The sequence below is a fragment of the Brachycentrus maculatus genome, unplaced genomic scaffold (genome assembly GCF_059751285.1).
Source record: "Brachycentrus maculatus isolate JH-2025_06_01 unplaced genomic scaffold, ASM5975128v1 h1tg000176l, whole genome shotgun sequence".
Classification (NCBI taxonomy): domain Eukaryota; kingdom Metazoa; phylum Arthropoda; class Insecta; order Trichoptera; family Brachycentridae; genus Brachycentrus; species Brachycentrus maculatus.
Window position 1 is genome coordinate 1,746,364 of NW_028280928.1, and position 22,670 is coordinate 1,769,033.

Below are 22,670 nucleotides of genomic sequence, written 5' to 3' on the forward strand. Positions count from 1 at the left end.
AGTATTTTCATTTGAAGTATGTTTGATGGGTATGTTCTGATAAAGTAGAGGGCACATTTATTTCATTAATTGATTCGACAGTTACTTTGTGGTAAAATCTATCCATTTTTAATTTACGTTTTATGTAATTGTAATTAAAGAAATAGTGGTATTTGCTAAGTAAAACCGAAATTAAAAATATGGTGCACATATCTGTTTTTTTTAAGTACGAAAAATATGATTTGGCGTTTATTTTATTTTATTTCAGTACATAGGGTAGACTGGGTACGGTTGAAACAATTTTGCTTATATTGTCCATAGTATTGCTCTTTACAAGTCAAGCGATGATGAAGATGCATTAAATACAAGAGCGTGTTTCTGTCTACTAATGGGAAGTATAATTTCAGTACCCGGTGTGTTATTTTTAGTGGCAGATCAAATTTAAAAAATATATCCGATTTGTTTCAACCGTCCCCATACCAAGGGCAGTTGAAACAGTGATTGGGGTCAATTGAAACACACGCAAATAAATCAATATTTATATTGTAAGACGTTTTATTCATTAATTATTTTTGTGTTGTAAATAATTATGGCACCGCATGACAATATTAATCAGTCTACAGATATGTAATGAACAAAAACAACTAAAAACAATGGCATTTAAAAAAAAACAAATCGAACGAAAATAATCTGTGAATAAAATTAATAAGTCATTTTGAGTAGTCATAAATCAAGCGAAAATCTAGCTTTGGGATCATTCCGAGTCGCAATTGTGGCAAACATAGCTAAGACCACCTTTTGTGGAGTCTTCTTGAGCCCACAGTTTACAAGTGGTGCACTGTATCCACTTTTCACCGGATCTGCTCTCTGAATACAGTGACAGACAAACAAGACAATAGCACTCGTCCTCTTTTGATGATGATTCCTGTTGCGTATTATGATTATTTTTTCCTTTAACGATCCTTTTACTTTTTCCTCCATCCAATCTTTTCTTCACTTACTTAGTTTTCATACGTTTCAACCATATTTCATGCTCCTTTCTTATCTCTTCTTTCTCTGTTTTTTTTTAGTAGCAAGTATTTTGCAAGCTCCTGCTCCTGCTCTTTATTAAAAACTTCGTTGTGGGGTTCATATCCCATTTTCTTCTTCACCAGATGCATCTCGCTTTCGTATATATCTAATGAGCGAACAGTGGTTTAATCCATGCTTTTCCGACGCTTTTCGCAGTGAATCTCCTGCTTTAACCTCCTCATCAGCGTATGTATACCTCGACAAGTCGACCTCTTCTCTCGAAGTCTTTCTTGCGCGTCCTCTCGGCATCTAAAAAATAGGAAAACTGAAAAAATATGCTGTTTCAACCGTACCCACAAAAAATGTTTCAACCGTCCCCAACCCCTCCTTTAGGTGGAAAACAGAAAATAGTAATGTTAACAATAATGGCACATTAAAACTAATCACTATATCGTGTTCTACAAGCTTCATTTCAAACACGAAATCACACTCAATAATATCGTTTCAATAGAAACCGTAATAAAAGGAAAATTCTCAGAACAAAAATACTTACTTTTGGTTATCAAAATACAATAGGACCTCCTACAAGCAACTGCACAGTGCGGCGAGCGATGCAACACTGATATTTGTGTTTGAATTTGTTGTCCACTTTGTTCGTCCCTTGGACCCTTCACCCTACCGCATACGGTTTGCAAGATATTTGCTCTGTTTCAACCGTCCTTTGTTTCAACCGTACCCAGTCTACCCTAATTTATAATAACTTGTATATATATAATTTCGTAATCAAGAGTCGGGTTGTGGAGCCGTGGTTAGTGTCGCGGAGTCTTTGAGTCGTAAGTTAGAGTTTCTAGGATTGAACCCACTCTACCACAACACAACACATCACAATTTGATATCTATTTTTTATAATGAGCTGCTTAGGCTCACAGAAATAAAATGAAGTTGAAGTATTTTTGTAAATAATAAAAACACTAACATTTCTCTTTTTTTTAATTAATAAAAAAGTGTTAATCTCCATTATATATATTTTGAATATAAATATTAAACACTTATTTTATGCCAAAATCATAAAATTTATTTAAAAAAAAAAAAATATTTCTGTCTTTTAATTTCTCTGTTAAAAATCGGTTTGGTTTTGCTGTTGCTTCCATTTTACTATTCATATAATATCTCGTTACTAATTTCTCATAAATTGCATTCCAGACGACTTACAGTGCACGTTCATCCCATCAAGACACGGCAAGAGGTTGTTGATGGTTAGGAAATACACATATGGTTTTCACAGTAATTATTCCAACGGCATGGAGCGATGGACTTGTTCTTCACATAACAGAGGGTGCAAAGCCGTCGCTCAGATATTGAACGATAAAATTGTTTCAATTCCAAATGGCTACCACAGTCATGATCCTCCGAGATACGTGGTGACAGCGGCGGGTAAATATGTCAGGATATGATAGCAATTCAAACATATTGAAGAAAATACGCCAGTCTGATGATGTCGGTTACGAAGAAACCTGGTCGCTGTTATGCAATAACAGGGCGAAACAGCTGTCTTAAATTTAATTTTTATCTAGTAGACTATAAAAATCAGCATTTTAATTAAACATTTCAAATTTAAATTCATAAAGATATAAAATAAATTATATGACACTTTGTGTTTGATTCGACCATGTCACACATGATTGCATGACATAGACAAATTACTGTTATTATAATTTTATAAATAAGTCATGTTAAATGTGCCCTCGGCACGGGAAAACCCGGTGAGGGCACATAATTGTAAATTGTGATTATGTATATGATGAAAAATAAAGAATATGAAATGAAAATAAACTTTTTTTAAGTATTTGAAGTATGTTTAATGTGTATGTTCTGATAAAGTAGAGTGCACATCAATTTCATTGATTGATTCTGCAGTTACTTTGTGGTAAAATTTATCCATTTTTAATTTAAGTTTTATTTAGTAAATACCACTATTTCTTTAATTACAATTATAAATTGTGTATATACTAAGTAAAACTTAAATAAAAAATATGGTGTACATAGCTATTTTTTAAGTACGAAAAATATGTTTTAACAGGAAAAAAATATGAAAATATGTTGGAAAACGAAGAAACCTTTTTCAGGTTTGTCAAATACTTGAAAGTGGTCAGGTCAGGAGTCGAAATAATCGGCGGGTAGGAGACGTATGAATGTAGAAGAATCTAAGAATGTTTGCAGAGACAGAATTCTCTCTGCCTACTCGTAGTCTGCGAAGAAGCGGCGTGATGGTTAGTTATTTAATTTATTATTAGATTAAAACCAATATTTTTAGCTTTTCCACTTATTTATTTGACCAGCGACCGGGTTTCGTCGTTACCGACATCATCAGACTGGTGTCGGTAACTGATGTCAGTTACCGACACCAGTCTGATGATGTCGGTAACGACGAAACCCGGTCGCTGGTCAAATAAATAAGTGGAAAAGCTAAAAATATTGGTTTTAATCTAATAATAAATTAAAAATGCAATTCCATCACGAAGTGTCAGTGGATAATATAAATCTATTAAAAAGTTAGTTATTTAGTTTCACATTGTATAATATGAAAACAAAATAAAATATTAAAATGGCATTTCAGATCCTGTTGTGATTTTCTCAAGGACGGGCAACAAGTTGATTATGTACGAGAAATACACGTTTTGTTTGGATAAGAAAACGGCTGAAACTGGGAAGGAGAGGTGGAAATGCTCTACGCATTGCAACAAAGGCTGCAAGTCCAATTTGCATATGATTGATAATGTAATAATTTCGAAGAAACTTGTTCACAACCATCCACCACCTTCATACTTTGTATCCTCGCAGGGAGATTATATCAAGCTATAGAAAAACATGAATTGCATAAAATTATTTGGAAAATAAAACAAAAATCCTACAGTACCTTGATTTTGTGAAAAATTTTATTTTTACTGCCAAATATGATGAAAATCAAATTTTAAAAAAATCAAACAATGCGTAATGCTTAGATTTTATAGACTTCGAGTTTAATGTTAAATGTAAACCATTATTTAGATGGATTGACATTAATATTTACATCGGATACATGAAACATATCGCTCAGTCCTTTCAACAACGTCATATATCAAAAAACTTCATTTTTCAGGAGATAATTTTAAAAGTTTAAAAATATAATAAAATGTATTCAAAATAAATACCAAGCCACTTATTGAACTCTACTGTGCAAAAGATCTTTTTAGGTAAAACCTGATTGTTTTTTCTTCATTTGAAAAATATTTGGTATATTTAAAAAAATTGTTAAACAACATTTATATATATATATATATATATATATATATATATATATATATATATATATATATATATATATATATATATATATATATATATATATATATATATATATATATATATATATATATATATATGTTTCTTTATTTCTTTTTTTATATAAATGTTTAGTCATAAATTAAACCCTGATGAGGGCAACAGGTTGTTGCCGAAACTGGTTGGTTTATAAAAATGTGATTGGATCAAAAAAACAAAGTCTTTTTATTTCTCAAAATAATGTACCAATATAATCCACAAAGTAAATGCTCTCAATATTCAAAACAGTATAAGATTCGCTGACGTTTATTTAAAACTTACTTATTGTGCCAATTTTTAATTTTCAGATGAAATCTGTTATATTTCTTCTAAATTCGGAAAACCACTTCTCATGTTGAATCATCACACGTATTATTTTTTGTCCGAGTCTGTCACCGGGATAAAAAGATGGCGCTGTTCGGTACATCGCGCTACCAGTTGCAAATCAATCGTCTCCATACATCCCACTGGTTGCGTGCTCTCTGTTCGCGAACATAACCATGAACCACCAAAGTACTTCGTAACTCCAGACGGGAAGTATATAAAAATTTCCTGATAATAGGCAAAGCACTATTCCGATTTTTGGAATATCGCTCACTCCTTTAAACAACGTCATATATAAAAAATCGTCAATTTTCAGTTGTGCATGTTTTTGGAATTCCCAGAAAATGTACTATATCCCAGCAAAAGCGACATATTGTTAACTTAATATTTACCCGCTACAGGGCAGAAAGTGTTGTTTTTGCATTTTGAAGAAAAGGTATTGTTTAATATTTTTTTTAAATACACTAAATATTTTTAAATGTAGAAAAAACATTCAGTTTTACCTGTTTTCAATAAGTGGCTTGATATTTATTTTTAATGCATTCTATTATATTTTTAAACTTTAAAAACGATCTCCTGAAAAATCAAGTTTTTTGATATATGACGTTGTTGAAAGGAGTGAGCGATATGTATGCTCAAATCTAGCTTATTTTACATATTTTTTATTCCACCTTGACTAAGTGATGGGTGCAATACATAGTCAGCCATATATGTTTCACAATTATAGTATTATATAATGAAATTGAAATAATTAACAACAGAAAGAAATCATGTAAATAACGGCAAAAAATGTGGAAAGATGTAGTTAGAACAGTGTTCCGCAAACTTTTTCTGTTCAAGGTTCACCTGCCAAATCAAGAAATTTTAAAGGTACACCAAAGAAAAAAAACTTTAGTTTATTTAATATTGATTTATAATTTACATTAATATACTGCGAAAGCATATATGTACAACATATTTTGTTTAATGCGAAATGTGATTCTGCTTACTGAGCGCAGGCGATCAAAATTTGTAGCAATTGTTGATAAAGCTGTGTTATCTTTACAAAACTGGACTTTTTTCCGCGGCACACCAACTTATCATCACGGTACACCAGTGTGCCGTGACACACACCTTATTGATTACTGAGTTAGAAGTTCAGCTCGCTGGCAAACGCGGCACTAAATAAAACCAAATAACCGGATGTCACAAGTAGTGTTTTTTTAAAGTGGTATTACACTAAGTGATCGGTGAATGATAAGGAGAGTATTCAATAAAACTTCTCCAAAATTTCCAATTTAGAATGTTTAGCAAATTTTCTGTATTTGGTTCAAAGATACATAGGTACTTCGTCGCACTGAATAAGGGTCGATTGTTAAGCTTATTTTACATTTGTTTAGTTTAAGGATTTTTAAATTTAAAAGTTTTTTTTGGTAAAATGAAAAAATGAATTGTTGAAGCCTAATCGCCTTTTTTTAAAATTATTTGTATAAGCTTAAGTGTAAAGTGTACCTCTTCTGGAGTTTTGCTCAGATAATATACGATATTTTATTCTTAAGTATCGGACCGTTTTGTATTGGTCTTAAGATATGCGATATTTTCTCCTAAGTATCGGACCAGTCTTTATTGGCCGTATCTAGAATACTTTATCAGTCTTTGTTAGCTGTCTTTGGTTGGATTATTTGAAATAAGTTTAAATAAGGATAATTTCAAAAATAATAACATTAAAATAAATCTTCAAATGTATGTTAAATGTATACTTAATATTTTGATTTTAAAATAAAACACTTTAAAAAATTATAAACGGTTTTTCATGTTATAAAAAAAATATATAAATGAGGAATGATAAAATGAATTGTCATTTATTTCGTAATGCAAGATTTTAAATTTGAAAATAATATTGCAAAAGTTATTTTTTAGTGAAGAAATACCTACATATACATTTTATAATCCGAAGAATTGATTTTACCCTTCTAAATTTCTGCGAAGGAATACTAAAAACGAGTTCTTAGTATTTTTGACATCTCAACGAATATGCGTAAGTATGGGTATTTACAGGGCACCTGTCATACGCAGGTTTAGTGATCACTTTACACACGTGCTATATTCACCATTCACCATGATTGATTACCACACTTTTCGAATTTTTGGAACTTCTAGATCTATGATAAATCTCATAGCTCAAAATGTTGGATCAAAAACATATTTTTTAGCAAAAATTATTTTGTGTGGATGTATGCAAGATCCGAATCCAGGATTATTTTAACATGTGGTGAAACGCCCGAAAACATCATTTTCAATTTTATGCAGCTTATTTGGAGGTCTGGGTATTTATGATGAAATATTTTTAATCGATGTTGTGATTTTGAAAAGTTCTGTTTTGATTGAATTTTCTTTTCAGGCCAGCCGGCGGAATACATCGCCTCCCGGTCTGGGAAGAGATTACTGCTCCTGAAGGGTTACACGTACTACTTGAAGAGCTCGCGTAAAGATGGGCCCGTGAGATGGGTCTGCTCTACGCACCACAGCAAGGGATGTATCACCTCCGTATATGTCGACAATGACGTCATTGTGTTGATCAAATCGATGCACATACACCCCCCGGCTCGGTTCTACATCACATCGGATGGGAAATATGTAAAAGTGTAATATATTTCAGTACAAGTTTTGGCAAATAATTCCAAGCTATGGCAAGAAATTTCTAGTTATAGAAAATCATTTCAAGCTTTAGCAAATAATTTCAAGTTATGGCAAATAATTTTAAGTTACAACAAACAACTTCATGTCATGGCAAAAAAAGTTATAGCCAATAATTTCAAGTTAAGCGAATGATTTCAAGTTATAGCTTATAATTTCAAGTAAAAGCAAATAATTTCAACCCATAGTAAATAATTTCTGGTTGTGGCAAATAACTTCAAGTTATAGCAAAAAACTTAAAGTTGTGGAAAGTAATTTCAGGTTTTAGCAAATAATTTCAAGCTTTAGCAAATAATTTCAAGTTTTAGCGAATTATTTCAAGTTATTGCAAATGAAAGCAAAACTCGTATTACGCAATGGAATCCTGGTACCAACCTTAATGTTTGGAAGTGAAACATGGGTTTTGGGAAAGAAGGATAAAAGTAGACTGAATGCGGTTGAATTGTGATCCCTCAGACGAATGTGCGGCAAATCGATGTTCGAAAGGTGAAACAAGGATAGGATGCAATGCTGAGAAGCATTACCGATAAAATTAAGATAGGCGTGTTGAAAAATGGTTTGGACATATGGAACGAATGAGTGAGGAAGGAACGGTTAAAGATATTTTTTAGGCAAATGTAGTTGCAGATTAAAACTGAGTGAAACTTGTCATATGTTTAATACTTGAAAGCGGTTAGGTCAGGAGTCGGAATAATCGGCTGATATGTACGAGGAGTTGCATGAAGAGGGGAAATTTGTTTGCAAATACAGATTACTGTCTATTCTCTCCGCCTACTCCTGCGGGGAAGCGGCGTGATGGTTAGTTAATCTTTCTATTTCACGACCGGAGAATATGTTTATTTTTAAAATAAATTTTTCATACTCTCCTGAAATATTGTCAGCATAGGGTTGCCATCAATCTTGATACGTTTTATGTATCTTGTGTTTTAGATTAACCTTACCATTGTAATTATGCGTTTTTATTTTAAGTTTTGCTTGGTTAATACCACTATTATACAATGGTATTTACATAGTAAAACTTAATTTAATAACAGGTAGATATTATCACAAAGTGACTCCCGAACTTCCGAACTGCCGAATCGATTAATGAAATTGTTACAATTATTATTCGTTTTCTATTTTATAGCTTTATTTTTTAATTTAGTTTACATTTGAGTTGTTAAATACCACTCTTTCTTAAAATCTATTGTGACACGTGTTTCGATGCATTCCGCATCATTTTGAAACGCCGTATGTGCGCTTGTCCACTACCCGGAATTTTACCGCCCGGCAGTCCGGCATGAAAGCGACTACGACAGTTTAGCGTGATCGAATTTACGCGCAACGTGTTCACGCACCGATCAAGAGCACCGATCCGAAAAAAGATGGACAAAAGCGTAAGCCAATCTAAGCCAATCGTCGTTTTAAAACGCTAACTGACGTGCCGGACAAACGCTCCGTGTAGTGGACAAACGCTCTATGTGAATCTAAGTCTTAATTTTAGAGTTGTGTCCTTGGGACGTTGACGGTTGAAGAAGCTGTTTCTTATTTTTGTTTATTTTAGACATAGACAAAAGTGGGGAAGATTTAGTCATTGCCATATTGTTATGTATGGGTTTTTTATTATTTATATTTTTATGAATTTCTATTATTTCGAAATGTTGCAGTTTGTAAGTAAACGTATTTTTTTAAAAGATTTCTACGTTATTATTGTCGTATATATGATTTTTTTAAAATTATTTTAATGGTTAGTGAACTCTGATAAATTATTATTTAGTAAACATGATTCGTGTTTTGAATCTTTTGGAAGTCATATTTATGTATAAACTTCCACAGTCAATTTAAATGTACCACTGTTATCTTGTATATTTTTATAATTATTTTGTTTTTATGACTAAAAATTTTTAAAATAGTTAAAAATGAAAATGTTATTTTCTGGCGTTTCTCATGTGTGTGATTATAATCCAGGATTCGGACCTCACATACTAATATAAGAGTTTCTGCTTAGTAAAATGCTTCTTTACATCTCACCAATAGATGTCTCTAGTGAAGTTCTAGTGATTCATGAACAAGGTTTCTAAATTGGTTCATATATATAGAACTTCCAAGAATTTGAGTAATGTGGTTGTCAATAATGGGTAGAATTGGTGAATGTTAAACGTGTGTAAAGTGATCACTTAAACCAGCCTATGACGGTCGTCAGCCCCGTAAATGCCCAGACTTCCATATTCTTCTTCATCTTTGATGAGATGTCAAAAAAATAACACATATTTTTTCGTGTTAAATGCTGGTTTTATACTACCAGAGATTTTTGTCATCGTTATTTTACGAGTACATGATCCAGTTTATGTAAATGATTCTTTTCTACTGAGTTTTTACATTTTACATTACACGATCAAATGAGTAATGTAAGGTTTTAGTTAGCTGGCAAATGATAATAATTTAATTTTTACGCGCCAGCATTGCGTCTACAATTCTTGGTGAATGATCGTCATTGCAGGCAATTTTTTAAAAGTATGTATTTCCTGTGTTAATTTCTCGGATGAATTTATTTTTATTCGATGGGGTTTTCAATGCTCTATGAATCATGGAATTCATGGCAGAACTCTATTTTATGACTGACGGTATGGACTGAATAAGAGCGCAAACGTAATTTCTGTATCGATTACCATATTTCTACATTGAGACCTAAGAAATTTTTATGTTTGCCTCCGTTGTTTTCTAATGTGAATTGAATTTCGACATTGAATAAATGAATAAAGTTTAGAAGAGTCCAGTTGTAGTGTTGTTCCTTCCGAAATTACTAAAATATCATCTACCAAACGCATCTCTACCATTTCTTAACAAATTTAATCTGGGAATGCTTAGATTGGACGATATCGTTTTTTTAAATTTAATAAATGCCTTCAAGAATTGGTAATAGAGGAGAACTCACAGGTAGACCATTTGCTTGGATATAAATTTCATTGTAAAAATTGATTTTTTATGCTCAATCTTTAGTTTTTTTTCAATTGGTCCACATCAATTCCAAATTTCAGACTTTGTACATATTTAATGACAATATGTAGCTGGTTCGTTAACGATATCGCTCACTCCTTTCAAGAACGTCATAAATCAAAAAACTTGATTTTTCAGGAGAACGTTTTTTTAAAATAAGTTTAAAAATATAATACAATTTATTAAAAATAAATATCAAGCCACTTATTGAACTTTTTACTGTGCAACAGATCTTTTTAGGTGAAACCTGAAGGTTCTTTCTCCATTTGAAAAATATTTAGTATATTTCAAAAAATAATTAAACAAAACCTTTTCTTCAAAATGCAAAAACAACACTTTCTGCCCTGTAGCGGGTAAATATTAAGTTAAAAATATGCCGCTTTTGCTGGGATATAGTACATTTTCTGGGCATTCCGAAAACACGCACAACTGAAAATTGACGATTTTTGATTTATGACGTTCTTGAAAGGAGTGAGCGATATATGGTACATAAATTATCATACTCATTATTATTTTTTTGGGTTAATAACAGCAACATATGTAAAACAAAATATCAAAAGATATACGTTAAACAAGCCAATTATAGTTAACCACAGAAACATAAAGATTAGTACAAAATGTTTAGTGTAGAACTAGCAAATGAACACGTATCTATGAGAAATATATATTATATTATACATATATAAAAAAAGTGCAAATGTGAAGTGTGTAAGAGGGTGTGTGTGTGATGTTGATTCTAGTAGGGACATATATACAATTCAGAAAAGGATCGTTTTTGAAGATCCTGAGAGGACAATATGTTCACCATTCGACTTTTCAACACAGATTTTTTTCTCTGATTTTTCCAAATCACCAATAACACACCATATTAACATATACAAAGAATTACAGGACACAACTTTAAATGAAGGAATGATGTACTCACATTTTGGTTATTTTATTTTTAGCCGTATTTGTGAAATCACAAAAAGGTAGAAATTTGTTGCTGATCGGAGGATACACGTATGGGTTCCATCTCATAAACAAAACCGGCGAAAGGTGGATGTGCACTTATCGCCCCCTGAGGGCGCCTTGTCGCGCGTATTGCCACATGAATGATAATACCATTCGAGCCATGTATGGAACCCATCATCATCCAAAGAGGAAGTTTTACATGACTGCGACTGGACAATATGTTGAGTTTTCGTGATGTTCTAGTCTTCTAATTTGTTACCTCGCGTGAACTTTAGTAAACTCTGGGCGCCTTATCGCGCGTATTGCCACATGAATGATAATACCATTCGAGCCATGTATGGCACCCACCATCATCCAAAGAGGAAGTTTTACATGACTGCGACTGGGCAATATGTGGAGTTTTCGTGATGTGTCTGTCTTTCGTGATGTTCTAGTTTTTTAATTTGTTACCTCGCTTGAACTTTAGTTAACTTTATTAATTCCTAATTCTGCTTTATTTTGCAATTATTGCATTGAATATATTTTGTATATTAAAAGTATAATTCACTTTGTGGTATGGTAATATTACACTATCCTTATCATTTATCGTTCACTTTGTGTAATACCACTTTAATAAACAATAATTCGTTATAACCGGTTTCGGAATAATCATTCTATCATCAAGTCTTAAAAACAAAATTATTACGGTCTGACATTAATAGAAAAACAAAATTTTGAATGAGATAAAAAAGACAAATGAATCACAATGAGAATATTTAGTTAAACTTAGTCGGTAAACCAATAACCAACTAAATTTAAAGCATTGTGATTCATTCGTCTTCTTTCTCTCTTTTAAAATTTTATTTTTGTATAAATGTCAGACCGTAATAATGATATATTAATGACTTGATGATAGAATGATTATTTCAAAGGTAGTCACGAATTAATGTTTTTTAAAGTGGTATTACTTAAAGTGAACGAAGAATGATAAGGAGAGTGTTATTTCATTGAATGTTTATTTGGGAATAGACTGAAGCAACACGACGCTTGTGAAAAATCGAACTGTTATACTTATATAATTATAAAAAAAATTATTTATTAAATATGTATAAAACCAAACCTCAAAATTCAATAACTTTTTGTCTTTTATTCCCTTCTATAAAAATCATATAAAAATGCTATGTAGGAAAATGCGTTCTGTTTCAGGACACCCCTTAATATGAATACATATATGAGTAATTAACGTGAATATATGACATTTAACGACACGAATGCAGTGGCGTACATTCTATAAAGGCAGAAAATCAGTGCCTACCATAAACTACCCGCGTTCCAAATAGAAACGCAACCAGTGCCTACTATGCCTTATACTTATCCAACCCTACCGCCTACCCTGATTCAAAACTCTGTGCACGCCACTGCACGAGTGCCCTCGATGACATAAAATGACTTTTAATTTATGTATTCGTTCTCTATTATTTTGTAGTTACTGCATAAAACTGCTTTTTGTACGTACTGCATACTGAATAAAACATTATAAAATAATAAAACCCTTATCCGCACCCCAATGGTGCATAGGGCACTGCGTCATATAAACGCAGTGTTATCTTGATGGTTTACACATGAAGGAAAGGTGATCAGCCCTCCGCTTCAGGTACCAGTCCAGGGTAATATTGAATAAATATGACTGTGAAAAAATCACTTTTATTTATTTTACCCCCCTTGGGAATCGAACCCGGGACCTCCAGAACGGTAGCCGAGCGTGCTGACCATTACACTACGGAGGCGGACAAACGGCGAATAAAACAAGAAGCCTAAAAATGTCTGAAAATTTACATACTCACACATGTATCTTAAATGTACAAAGATATGCATAGGTGCATACATTTTCGAGGCATCTATGAAAAAGTTAATTTTGTACTCCATCTCAATTATTTTGTAGATACTAGAAAAAACTGGAATCCTTAAAATATATTTCAAATTTACGTACTCACACACGTGGAAATTATTTTTAAAATTAAACATTTATACAATACCTCTCATTAAGTTTTATTTCATTACACACAGATTGTGTGTAATAAAATAAAACCGAGTGGCACTATACATGTGTTCAATTTTTAAAATGATCCACAATGTCAATAGCGAATCAATAAATAATATCACACATCGCTCACTCCTTTCAAGAACGTCATAAATCAAAATACTTGATTTTTCAGGAGAACGTTTTTAAAGTTTAGGAAATAATACAATGTATTAAAAATAAATATCAAGCCACTTACTGAACTTTTTACTGTGCAACAGATCTTTTAAGGTAAAATCTGAAGTTTTTTTCTCCATTTGAAAAATATTTAGTTTTTTGAAAAAAATAATTAAACAGTGCCTTTTCTTCAAAATGCAAAAACAACACTTTCTGCCCTGTAGCGGTTAAATTTTAAGTTAAAAATATGCCGCTTTTGCTGGGATATAGTACATTTTCTGGGCATTCCGAAAACATGCACAATAGAATATTTACAATTTTTGATTTATGACGTTCTTGAAAGGAGTGAGCGATATGTGTAAATTAAACATACAAACATATGCGTAGATGCATAAACTTTTGAAGAATCTATGAATAAAGTAATTAATGTACTCATTTCCTTTTATGTTGTAGATACTGGAATGTTTGCCACATCTCAAAAAGGCAAACAATTGTTCTTGTATAAAAAATACACGTACAGATTTCATCGTACCAATAAAAATGGCACCCAAGCATGGCCGTGCTCTGTGAAAACTTGCCGAGCTTATGTCCATATCAAAAACAACATAGTGAAATCGTCCGAGGCACAACATAATCATATGTTGCGACCGTATCTAATCACGAATGAGGGGCGCTACGTCAAAATTTAAATACCCTCTTAAAGTCAAACCATATCAACGCTAGAAACCAAATGTGGAGGTCCTCAACATAGAATTACATTTCCAATATTGTACAAAAATCCTTTATATGTCTGTATTCTATCGAAATCTTAGTTAAAGTTGCGACAAAATGTGACCAATCGTATGTTAAAACCAATATAAAATCATCGAATCCCACCAAAACGTAACAATTTTACAAGCTAGAATTTCTGATAACAAATTATCAAGAGTTAATTTTATGAAAATTGTAAAATATTTATATTCTTAATTGTCCTTTCTTTTTTGTGTGTATATTAGGTTAAAATCGTTAAAAACAACAAAAAATGTATTCAAAAAGAACTCCACCGACAAGACACACAAGGTGACTTGGGGGGGCTTTGCAAAAAATTGTTTTAAATATGTTTAAAATTGTGATAAATTTATGGTAATAAAAAAAACTTTAAATCATTTATAATGGAAATGTAACGTTTTATTGAGGACCTCCAAAACTCTACTTCTGTGGCATTTTAAGCATTCTACTTATGTATATATAGTGTACATACATGTATGTATGTATTAATCAGAACAAATATAATGCTTTTAAGTTTTGTACTGACATTTTTTGGTGAAACTGCATTTCATAGAATAAAAAAACAAATATATAAGTTTTTTACGCATAAATTTTAATTGACCAGCGACCGGGTTTTGTCGTGACCATGTCATTAAACTGGTGATACGCCAAAATCGCCAAAATTCACGAGTCTGATGAAATATATAAAAACCGGTCGCTGGTCAAATAAAATTTATGTAAAACTATGTACTTAGTTGTTACTTTATTCTATAAAATGTAATACTTTATTAGTTAAAGGTTAATTCTTTATAATAAAAAGTGTTTTTGTTTTAATTTTTCAAAGTTATTATTGAATTTCATTTCGCTTCATTTTATTAACCTTTCCTAAAGTATGGACGTAAATGAACGTCGGTGCGAATTTTGCTTAAAGGAGTATCGACGTTCATTAACGTCCGTCTGCCAGTCGGTATGATGAAACTTGTATATCAATGACATCTGTGGATATTTGTGTATAATTTCTATCTTTATCTTGTAATACATAGGTTACGTGATTTTTTTTATTTATTTAAAAAGAATCCACTCCCCAGAGAAAGTCGGATGTTAATAATTATACTCCTGGAAAGGTTAAGAATTCAGCATTAAAATTATGTTTGTATGTCTAATAATTTATACTTTTATTCCGGTTTAATAAAGATGATTGAAAAATGCTTTCTTAATTATTTTTATCACAAATTTATTAAAGAATAAAACAATAAGCCTTAAATATCCAACAAATATACATGCTCACACAGAGGTGTGCATTCTATATAGGCAGAAAAGCAGTGCCTACCCTGGATTACTCGCGTTCCATATAGAAAAACGACTAGTGCCTACTCTGCCTTATCCTTACCCAAGCTCCACTACCTACCTTGACCAAACACTTTGTGCACGCCACTGGTCAAGGGCATATAAAAACACGCGCGGAATTGAATGATATAAATATAGACAAAACACTTACGCATGTGTAGATTATTTTAAAAATCAAACACCGACAAAACCACTCATTAAGTTTTATTTCATTACACGCTGATTGTGTGTAATAAAATAAAACAATAAGCGGCATTATACAAGCGTTCTATTTTTAAAATGGTCAAAATATCATTCCACAATGTTCAAACCGAATCAATAAATAATATCACACATGTGTGAATTAAACGAATTGAATGATTTGAACACAGACCAAACACTTGTAGTAAATGACCACTTTTGAGTTTATAAATGCCTTTTTAGTAATATTTATGGTTATTTTTTTTCCTTTTTCTTACAAAAAATATTCGTAATAGCTGTATGTAACCACTCACCGATAATTTGGCTATACACTTACATAAAAAACTTTATCTTTTTTTTTTAAAATTACATTTTAAAATTTAAATTATATTTTTGTATATTTGACTTTTTTAAGAATCAAAAATGTTCTCATCAACTGGTGACAATATAAACAGTTTGTACTTTCACCCGTTGATGAAAACATCACACCGATTGGTCTCGCTATTTCTTACTAAGAGGTAATTTGAGTAGTCCACTTGTAAACCACGTTATGTTAAAAAAATAAGTTTTTTAGAAAATCTATCCAATGGGTAGAAAATTAAAAATATTGAACAACTGAATAAAAATATTATATAGTTAGGAATAAAATGAAATAAAAAAATCACTACTCATCATATTAGTAGTGATTCAAGCACAATGTTTCGAAATTGGTTAATATATATAGAACTTCCAAGAATTTGAGTAGTGTGGTTGTCAACCGTGGGTAGAATTGGTGAATGTTACACGTGTGTAAAGTGATCACGTAAATTCCCTGACCTCCATATTTTTTTTCATCAATGTTGAGATGTCAAAAAATAATATGACTTAATTGCAGTCCACATTTGACTACACCCTTTTTCACTAACAAACTGTAAATGAATATGATAAGATTGACATTTATTTTTCACAATTCTAATAAATATATTTTTCTTTTATTTTGAAGATACCGGTCGGTTTATCCCTTCACGAAGAGGCAAACAATTATTTCTTCTGAAGAATTACTCATACAGATTCCATAGTAGCTGCAGAAACGGGAATCAAATATGGCCGTGTTCTATTTCTAGTACTTGTCGAGCTTATGTGCATATCAAAGACAATTTTGTCACCAAAATAGCCGGGATACACGATCACAAGCCATGTCGGTATCACATAGCAGCGGATGGGACATATGTCAAGCTTTAAACGTGTCATATCTCTGTGTTCGATAGTATTTCAAAACCATATCGATGGTTTTGAATGCATGTTTCACATGCAAAATCTCAAGGACGAACCTCTCTGTAATACCTGTTTTAATTTTAATTTAGATAAGAATATTTTTTTACTGAAAATACAATTTTTTGTGAATCATATATTTTTATTGTTTTAAATTGTATTAATCAAATTTTTCGTAAATTAAATATCAAATGAAAATATTATGTTTTATTGTTTAATTTACAACATTGTGTGTTTCCAAAACCTTGTTCACAAATCTTGCTTGTGCTAATTAGATTGAATATTTAATAAACTTAGTGCATATATTTTTCTTAAATTTTACGCCATCACGCTAATTAGCCGCTGGAGGTAGCCAGAGAGAATAGAACGACACACCACTCTGGTTTTGCAAAAAAAAATCGCTTCTACAGCATTCGTGCATCTCCTCGTACATTCCCGCCGATTATTTTGACTCCTAACCTAATTAAAATAATTTAGTAATTAAATGTGCATTATTTATTTATTTAAGCACTTCAATTAGTGTAAAACATCCTAGTAATGAAAACGGTTTATCTTAAATCTGTTTCGTACATACTTTGTGGCACATTTTATAAAGTTTATAAAATAAAAACTACTTTTTTTAACCACTTTTATTGGTACTAATTTTCTCCAACCGGTTTCGACAAGAACCTTATCATCATCAACGTTAAATGTCAACATGTTTAACCCTATTCAATTCAGTTTATTTATTTATTTAAAATTAAAATACACGTTGCAAACTAAATCGTATACATTAACAAAAAATCTAAAATAAGCGAGAATACTCTTTGTTAAAGATGTAGAAGAATCTCGCTTCAGAATACCCATTCAGGCACATGGAACAGATAAATATCCAGCGTGATATTGTTCAGCATAGCGGTAGATCTTCCCACAGGCATAACCATCGGCAGGTTGTTCCTGTGTATAGGAATGTGAATCAATCTATGCCGACGCTGTCTTAGGTAACTATCGGGAACATACAGACCAATGCTCCAGATAATTTAGAATTATCGATCACACTGCGCAACAATGATGACAGGTTTTTGTCAAAATTGGTTGGTGAAAAAAGTACCAATAAAAAATGCTTCTTTTTTTATTTTATAAAAAAAAAGGTGATAGGTTGCCAAAGTCGCATCTTCTCTATTTTTTGTTTTCTTGTTTGGTTTAATTTTTTATGTACTCTTTCTATTAATTGTCATATTTATTTATATCAGAGCTAATGATGCTGTTATTTATTTTTTAGCTGGCGTCTATGTAATGTCGATGAAGGGAAAGAAACTGTTGCTGTTGAAGCATTATCCGTATCGATTTAATAAGAAAATCACCGACGGAAGGTCAAGATGGGCGTGTATCGAGAAAAAATGTCGCGCTTTTGTGCACATTTCGGACAACGCCATCACCAACATAAGCGGGATCCACCACCACGAGTCGCGCAAATACCACATCACAGATAAAGGGCAATATGTCTCCAAAATAATGGCAAAGAATGGAGGAAATTCTTCTGCAAGCGACACAGAGACTTGATTTTAAAGATCAAACACTGTGTAATACCATTTATTATTATTAAACAATGTATTATACCCTTGATTTTGTTTCATTACGCATGACAAGTTTCGAAAACTACTGGTGATTACAAAAACTAATGAGTAAACAAATATTCAGGTATTACCATATATGTTTACAGGTAAGGTGGGGTAGAAAAAATTTAGAAACACAATAATAACACTCTCCTTATTATCCATTGTTTACTTTATGTAATATCACTTTTTTTAAACACTTATTTGTGAAAATTATTCCATCATGAAAATAAAATTATTGTAATATACTAAACATAAAAATATTTTATTTATTGTTTCGGCATTCACTTTGTGGTACGACTTGATGAAATTGTTTATGAAAACACTTCTTTTTTAATTGTTGGGTAATATATCCAAAATTAAACACTGTTATTGGGTTGAATTCTACTTTTATTTACATATTTATGATTATATATGACGCGTTTCGTCTTATCAAAACAAAATCAAACATTCTGTTTGGTAATGTCTTAATAAGACGAAACGCGTCACATATTATCATATATATGTAAATAAAAGTAGAATTCAATCCAATAACCGTGTTTAATTTTGGATATATTACCCAACAATACAAAATGGAATTCCACCAACTATGTGCCGTTACAATGAACTTGTTTTTTACCACTTGAGTTATATATATTTTAACGACTACAAAGTTTATATTCAGACCCGAAGATGGAAGCATCTGTATCTTTCTAAACTAGTCGTTAAAATAAATATTACTCAAGTGGCAAAAAACAAGTGTTTTGATTTACTTTACTTTTATACATTACAATTTAAATTCTCATAAAACATTTATAATAATATTCTTTACTAAAATGCGTCACCATTATTATCTATGTTTTCATTGCAAAAGTCTCGCCCCTAACCCCCCCCCTCTATTTATTAACCTACCAACGCCTACATATACCGAATAATTTTTTCGCTCGTTAGTTTTACTATTCTTACATGTCGATGAAAACAACTGTAGTTTTCGAAACTAGTCGTGTGTAATGAAATAAAACTCTGTAAGTGGTATTATACAAGTATTTTTTTTTTTTAAATAATCTTTACATCATTCCACTAACTTAATACCGAATCAAATAATAATATTATACCTGATTCGTCTTTGTTTGTCATTCATCAGTTTGTTTTGTAAATGATGAGTCAAGAATTTCAAACGTGATACGTTGAGATTCATCGCGTTATTTTTAGTAACCATTATTGACAGTGGTGTCCTTATGTCACGATCAACCCAATGTACCGACGCATCGGTCCAAATATTGTCCCGATATTTATTTGACATACGGTGATTTTTTTTCACATTACCTTTAGTTGTAATAATTCATTGGAGTGGACGAATTTTAATTTTTAGCATTTTTCTTTCTTTTTCAAACAAAAAATAATTATTTTAGCAAATTTTCTTTCCTGTTTGACGACATTCTTTGTATTTTAACTTATTTTCTATTGAAATTTTCTCGATAAAAATATCGAAAAACGTTTTATTTTATTTTCAATATTAATATTTTTTTTTAATCCTGTGCATATCAGCCTTTAATTCGGATCACTGCGCTGCTGGTATCGTGACCAAAATATTTAATTTATTTTAATTAATACAATGTTTTTTATTTTAATTTTATTTTGTTGATACTCCGTGAATTCAGTACATTTAGGTCTATCGATTATTAAGATGTTTTAAATACTTTTTTTGTTTATTTTTAATTAATGTTTTAGTTAATAAATACCACTATTTCTTAAAAACTATTGTGACACGTGCTTCGATGCATTCCGTATCATTTTCAAGCACCGTATGATAATTAAAATTGATAGATTATACCACAAAGTGACTATCGAATCAATTAATGAAACTTTTTTGTTAGTTAAATGCCAGGTCGTAATTCCTGGGATGTCAGACATCTTTTATATAATAATGAAAGATGTTTCATCTCAAGTCGTGACACACAAAAAAAAAATCTCTAAAGCAACTTTAATTTTGCATTTAACCTTTCCGGGAGTACAAAAATTAATGTCCGACTTTCTCTGGGAAGTGGGTTCTTTTTACATGAAAAATTTTTTTTTCATTAAATCGATGTATTATGAAGATAGAAATTATGTTAAAATAATTTGAAAAAAAAAACACATCTTCAAAATATTTTTCTACTATTAAACAACTGGATAAAAATATTAAATAGTAAGGAGTAAAATGGAATAAAAAAATCACTACTCATCATATTAATAGTGATTCAAGCACAATGTTTCGAAATTGGTTAATATATATATATATATATATAGAACTTCCAAGAATTTGAGTAGTGTGGTTGCCAATAGTGGGTAGAATTGGTGAATGTTACACGTGTGTAAAGTGATCACGTAAATTCCCTGACTTCCATATTTTTTTTCATCAATGTTGAGATGTCAAAAAATAATATGACTTAATTGCGGTCCACATTTGACTACACTAACTGTTTCACTAACAAACTGTAAATGAATATGATAGATTGACATTTATTTTTCACAATTCTAATAAATATTTTTTTTCTTTTATTTTGAAGATACTGGTCGGTTTATCCCTTCACGAAGAGGCAAACAATTATTTCTGCTGAAGAATTACTCATACAGATTCCATAGTAGCTGCAGAAACGGGAATCAAATATGGCCGTGTTCTATTTCTAGTACTTGTCGAGCTTATGTGCATATCAAAGACAATTTTGTCACCAAAATAGCCGGGATACACGATCACAAGCCATGTCGGTATCACATAGCAGCGGATGGGACATATGTCAAGCTTTAAACGTGTCATATCTCTGTGTTCGATAGTATTTCAAAACCATATCGATGGTTTTGAATGCATGTTTCACATACAAAATCTCAAGGACGAACCTCTCTGTAATACCTGTTTTAATTTTAATTTAGATAAGAATATATTTTTTTACTGAAAACACAATTTTATTGAGTATTATTTATTTTTATTGTTTTAAATTGTATTAATTAAATTTTAAATGTTAGTTGATTGCCAGGTCGTAAGCCCTGGGATGTCAGACATCTTTTATATAATAATGAAAGATGTTTCATCTCAAGTCGTGACACATACAAAAAAAAATTAATCTCTAAAACAACCTTACTTTTGCATTTAACCTTTCCGGGAGTACAAAAATTAATGTACGACTTTCTCTGGGAAGTGGGTTCTTTTTACATGAAAAATTTCTTTTTTTCATTAAATCGATGTATTATGAAGATAAAAATTATGTTAAAATAATTTGAAAAAAAAAAAACATCTTCAAAATATTTTTCAACTATTACAAAATTACACACAACTATCTACATATGTCATTGCTATACAAGTTACATCATACTGACTGACAGACGGACTTCGACGTTTATTAACGTCGATACTCCTTTCAGGAAAATTCGCACCGACGTTCATTTACGTCCATACTCCCGGAAAGGTAAAGAATTTCTCATATAAATCAAAAGAAAGTACCTCACAGCAAAACAACACGAAAATCAACAAAAACACATCTACAAAATCAATTGTATATCACGTTTTGTTTAAGGAATTTTCAGTATTTCGCAATGAACTTGCTTCCATTGTCCGTTAAATAATTGAGTAACGAAACGTTGTTTAAAAAGAACCATTAAAAATTCTATATCGAAGGTGGGTAGATTTCATCATATCATTCGGACGTATCATCCACGATTGCATTACTCATTATAGACAAATAACTTAATAAGTGTTGTAAAATGTGTCGCCGACACGGGAAAACCCTGTGAGGATACATAAATATAATTTTAAAATTGTGACAAATAAATAAAATTTAAAACAATGTTTTTATTTTTGGTCAACTAACATCTAGTTTTCGAAAAACATTTTGCTGTGTACTTAATTTTTTATTGATGAATTCACTTTTGTACCTTTCAATTGTTAAATGTTAAATTCAAAAATAAATTTAATTGTTTAATTTAATTTGATACTTTAATAAATATATTTTTTAAATATCGTCGTTTTATTTAATAATTATATTTATATCCTGAATTTTTCCATAAATTTTAATTCGCATTACAAAAAGATACTTACAAATTTGAGAATAACGTAGGTATTCCTAAAAATATATATTTTT

At 31.1% G+C, this 22,670-nt stretch overlaps 1 protein-coding gene across 24 annotated transcripts in view; it reads left to right on the forward strand.

Annotated features, from left to right (window-relative positions):
- Nucleotides 1–22,670, forward strand: part of LOC148308110 (uncharacterized) — a 595,155-nt gene that overhangs the window by 430,641 nt on the left and 141,844 nt on the right. The window contains exon 5 of one of the 24 annotated variants that reach the window (XM_088262307.1): nucleotides 21,105–21,496. The exons of 19 other annotated variants lie outside the window; for them this stretch is intronic. In XM_088262307.1, coding sequence (XP_088118433.1) covers nucleotides 21,105–21,343 — 239 coding nt within the window. In that variant the 3' untranslated portion in view covers nucleotides 21,344–21,496. Of the gene's footprint in view, nucleotides 1–2,193; nucleotides 2,460–4,658; nucleotides 6,446–16,712; nucleotides 17,183–18,242; nucleotides 18,585–21,104; nucleotides 21,497–22,670 lie in introns of those variants that run through there. 4 more of the 24 variants (XM_088262287.1, XM_088262310.1, XM_088262303.1 and 1 more) reach the window with 4 other exon arrangements.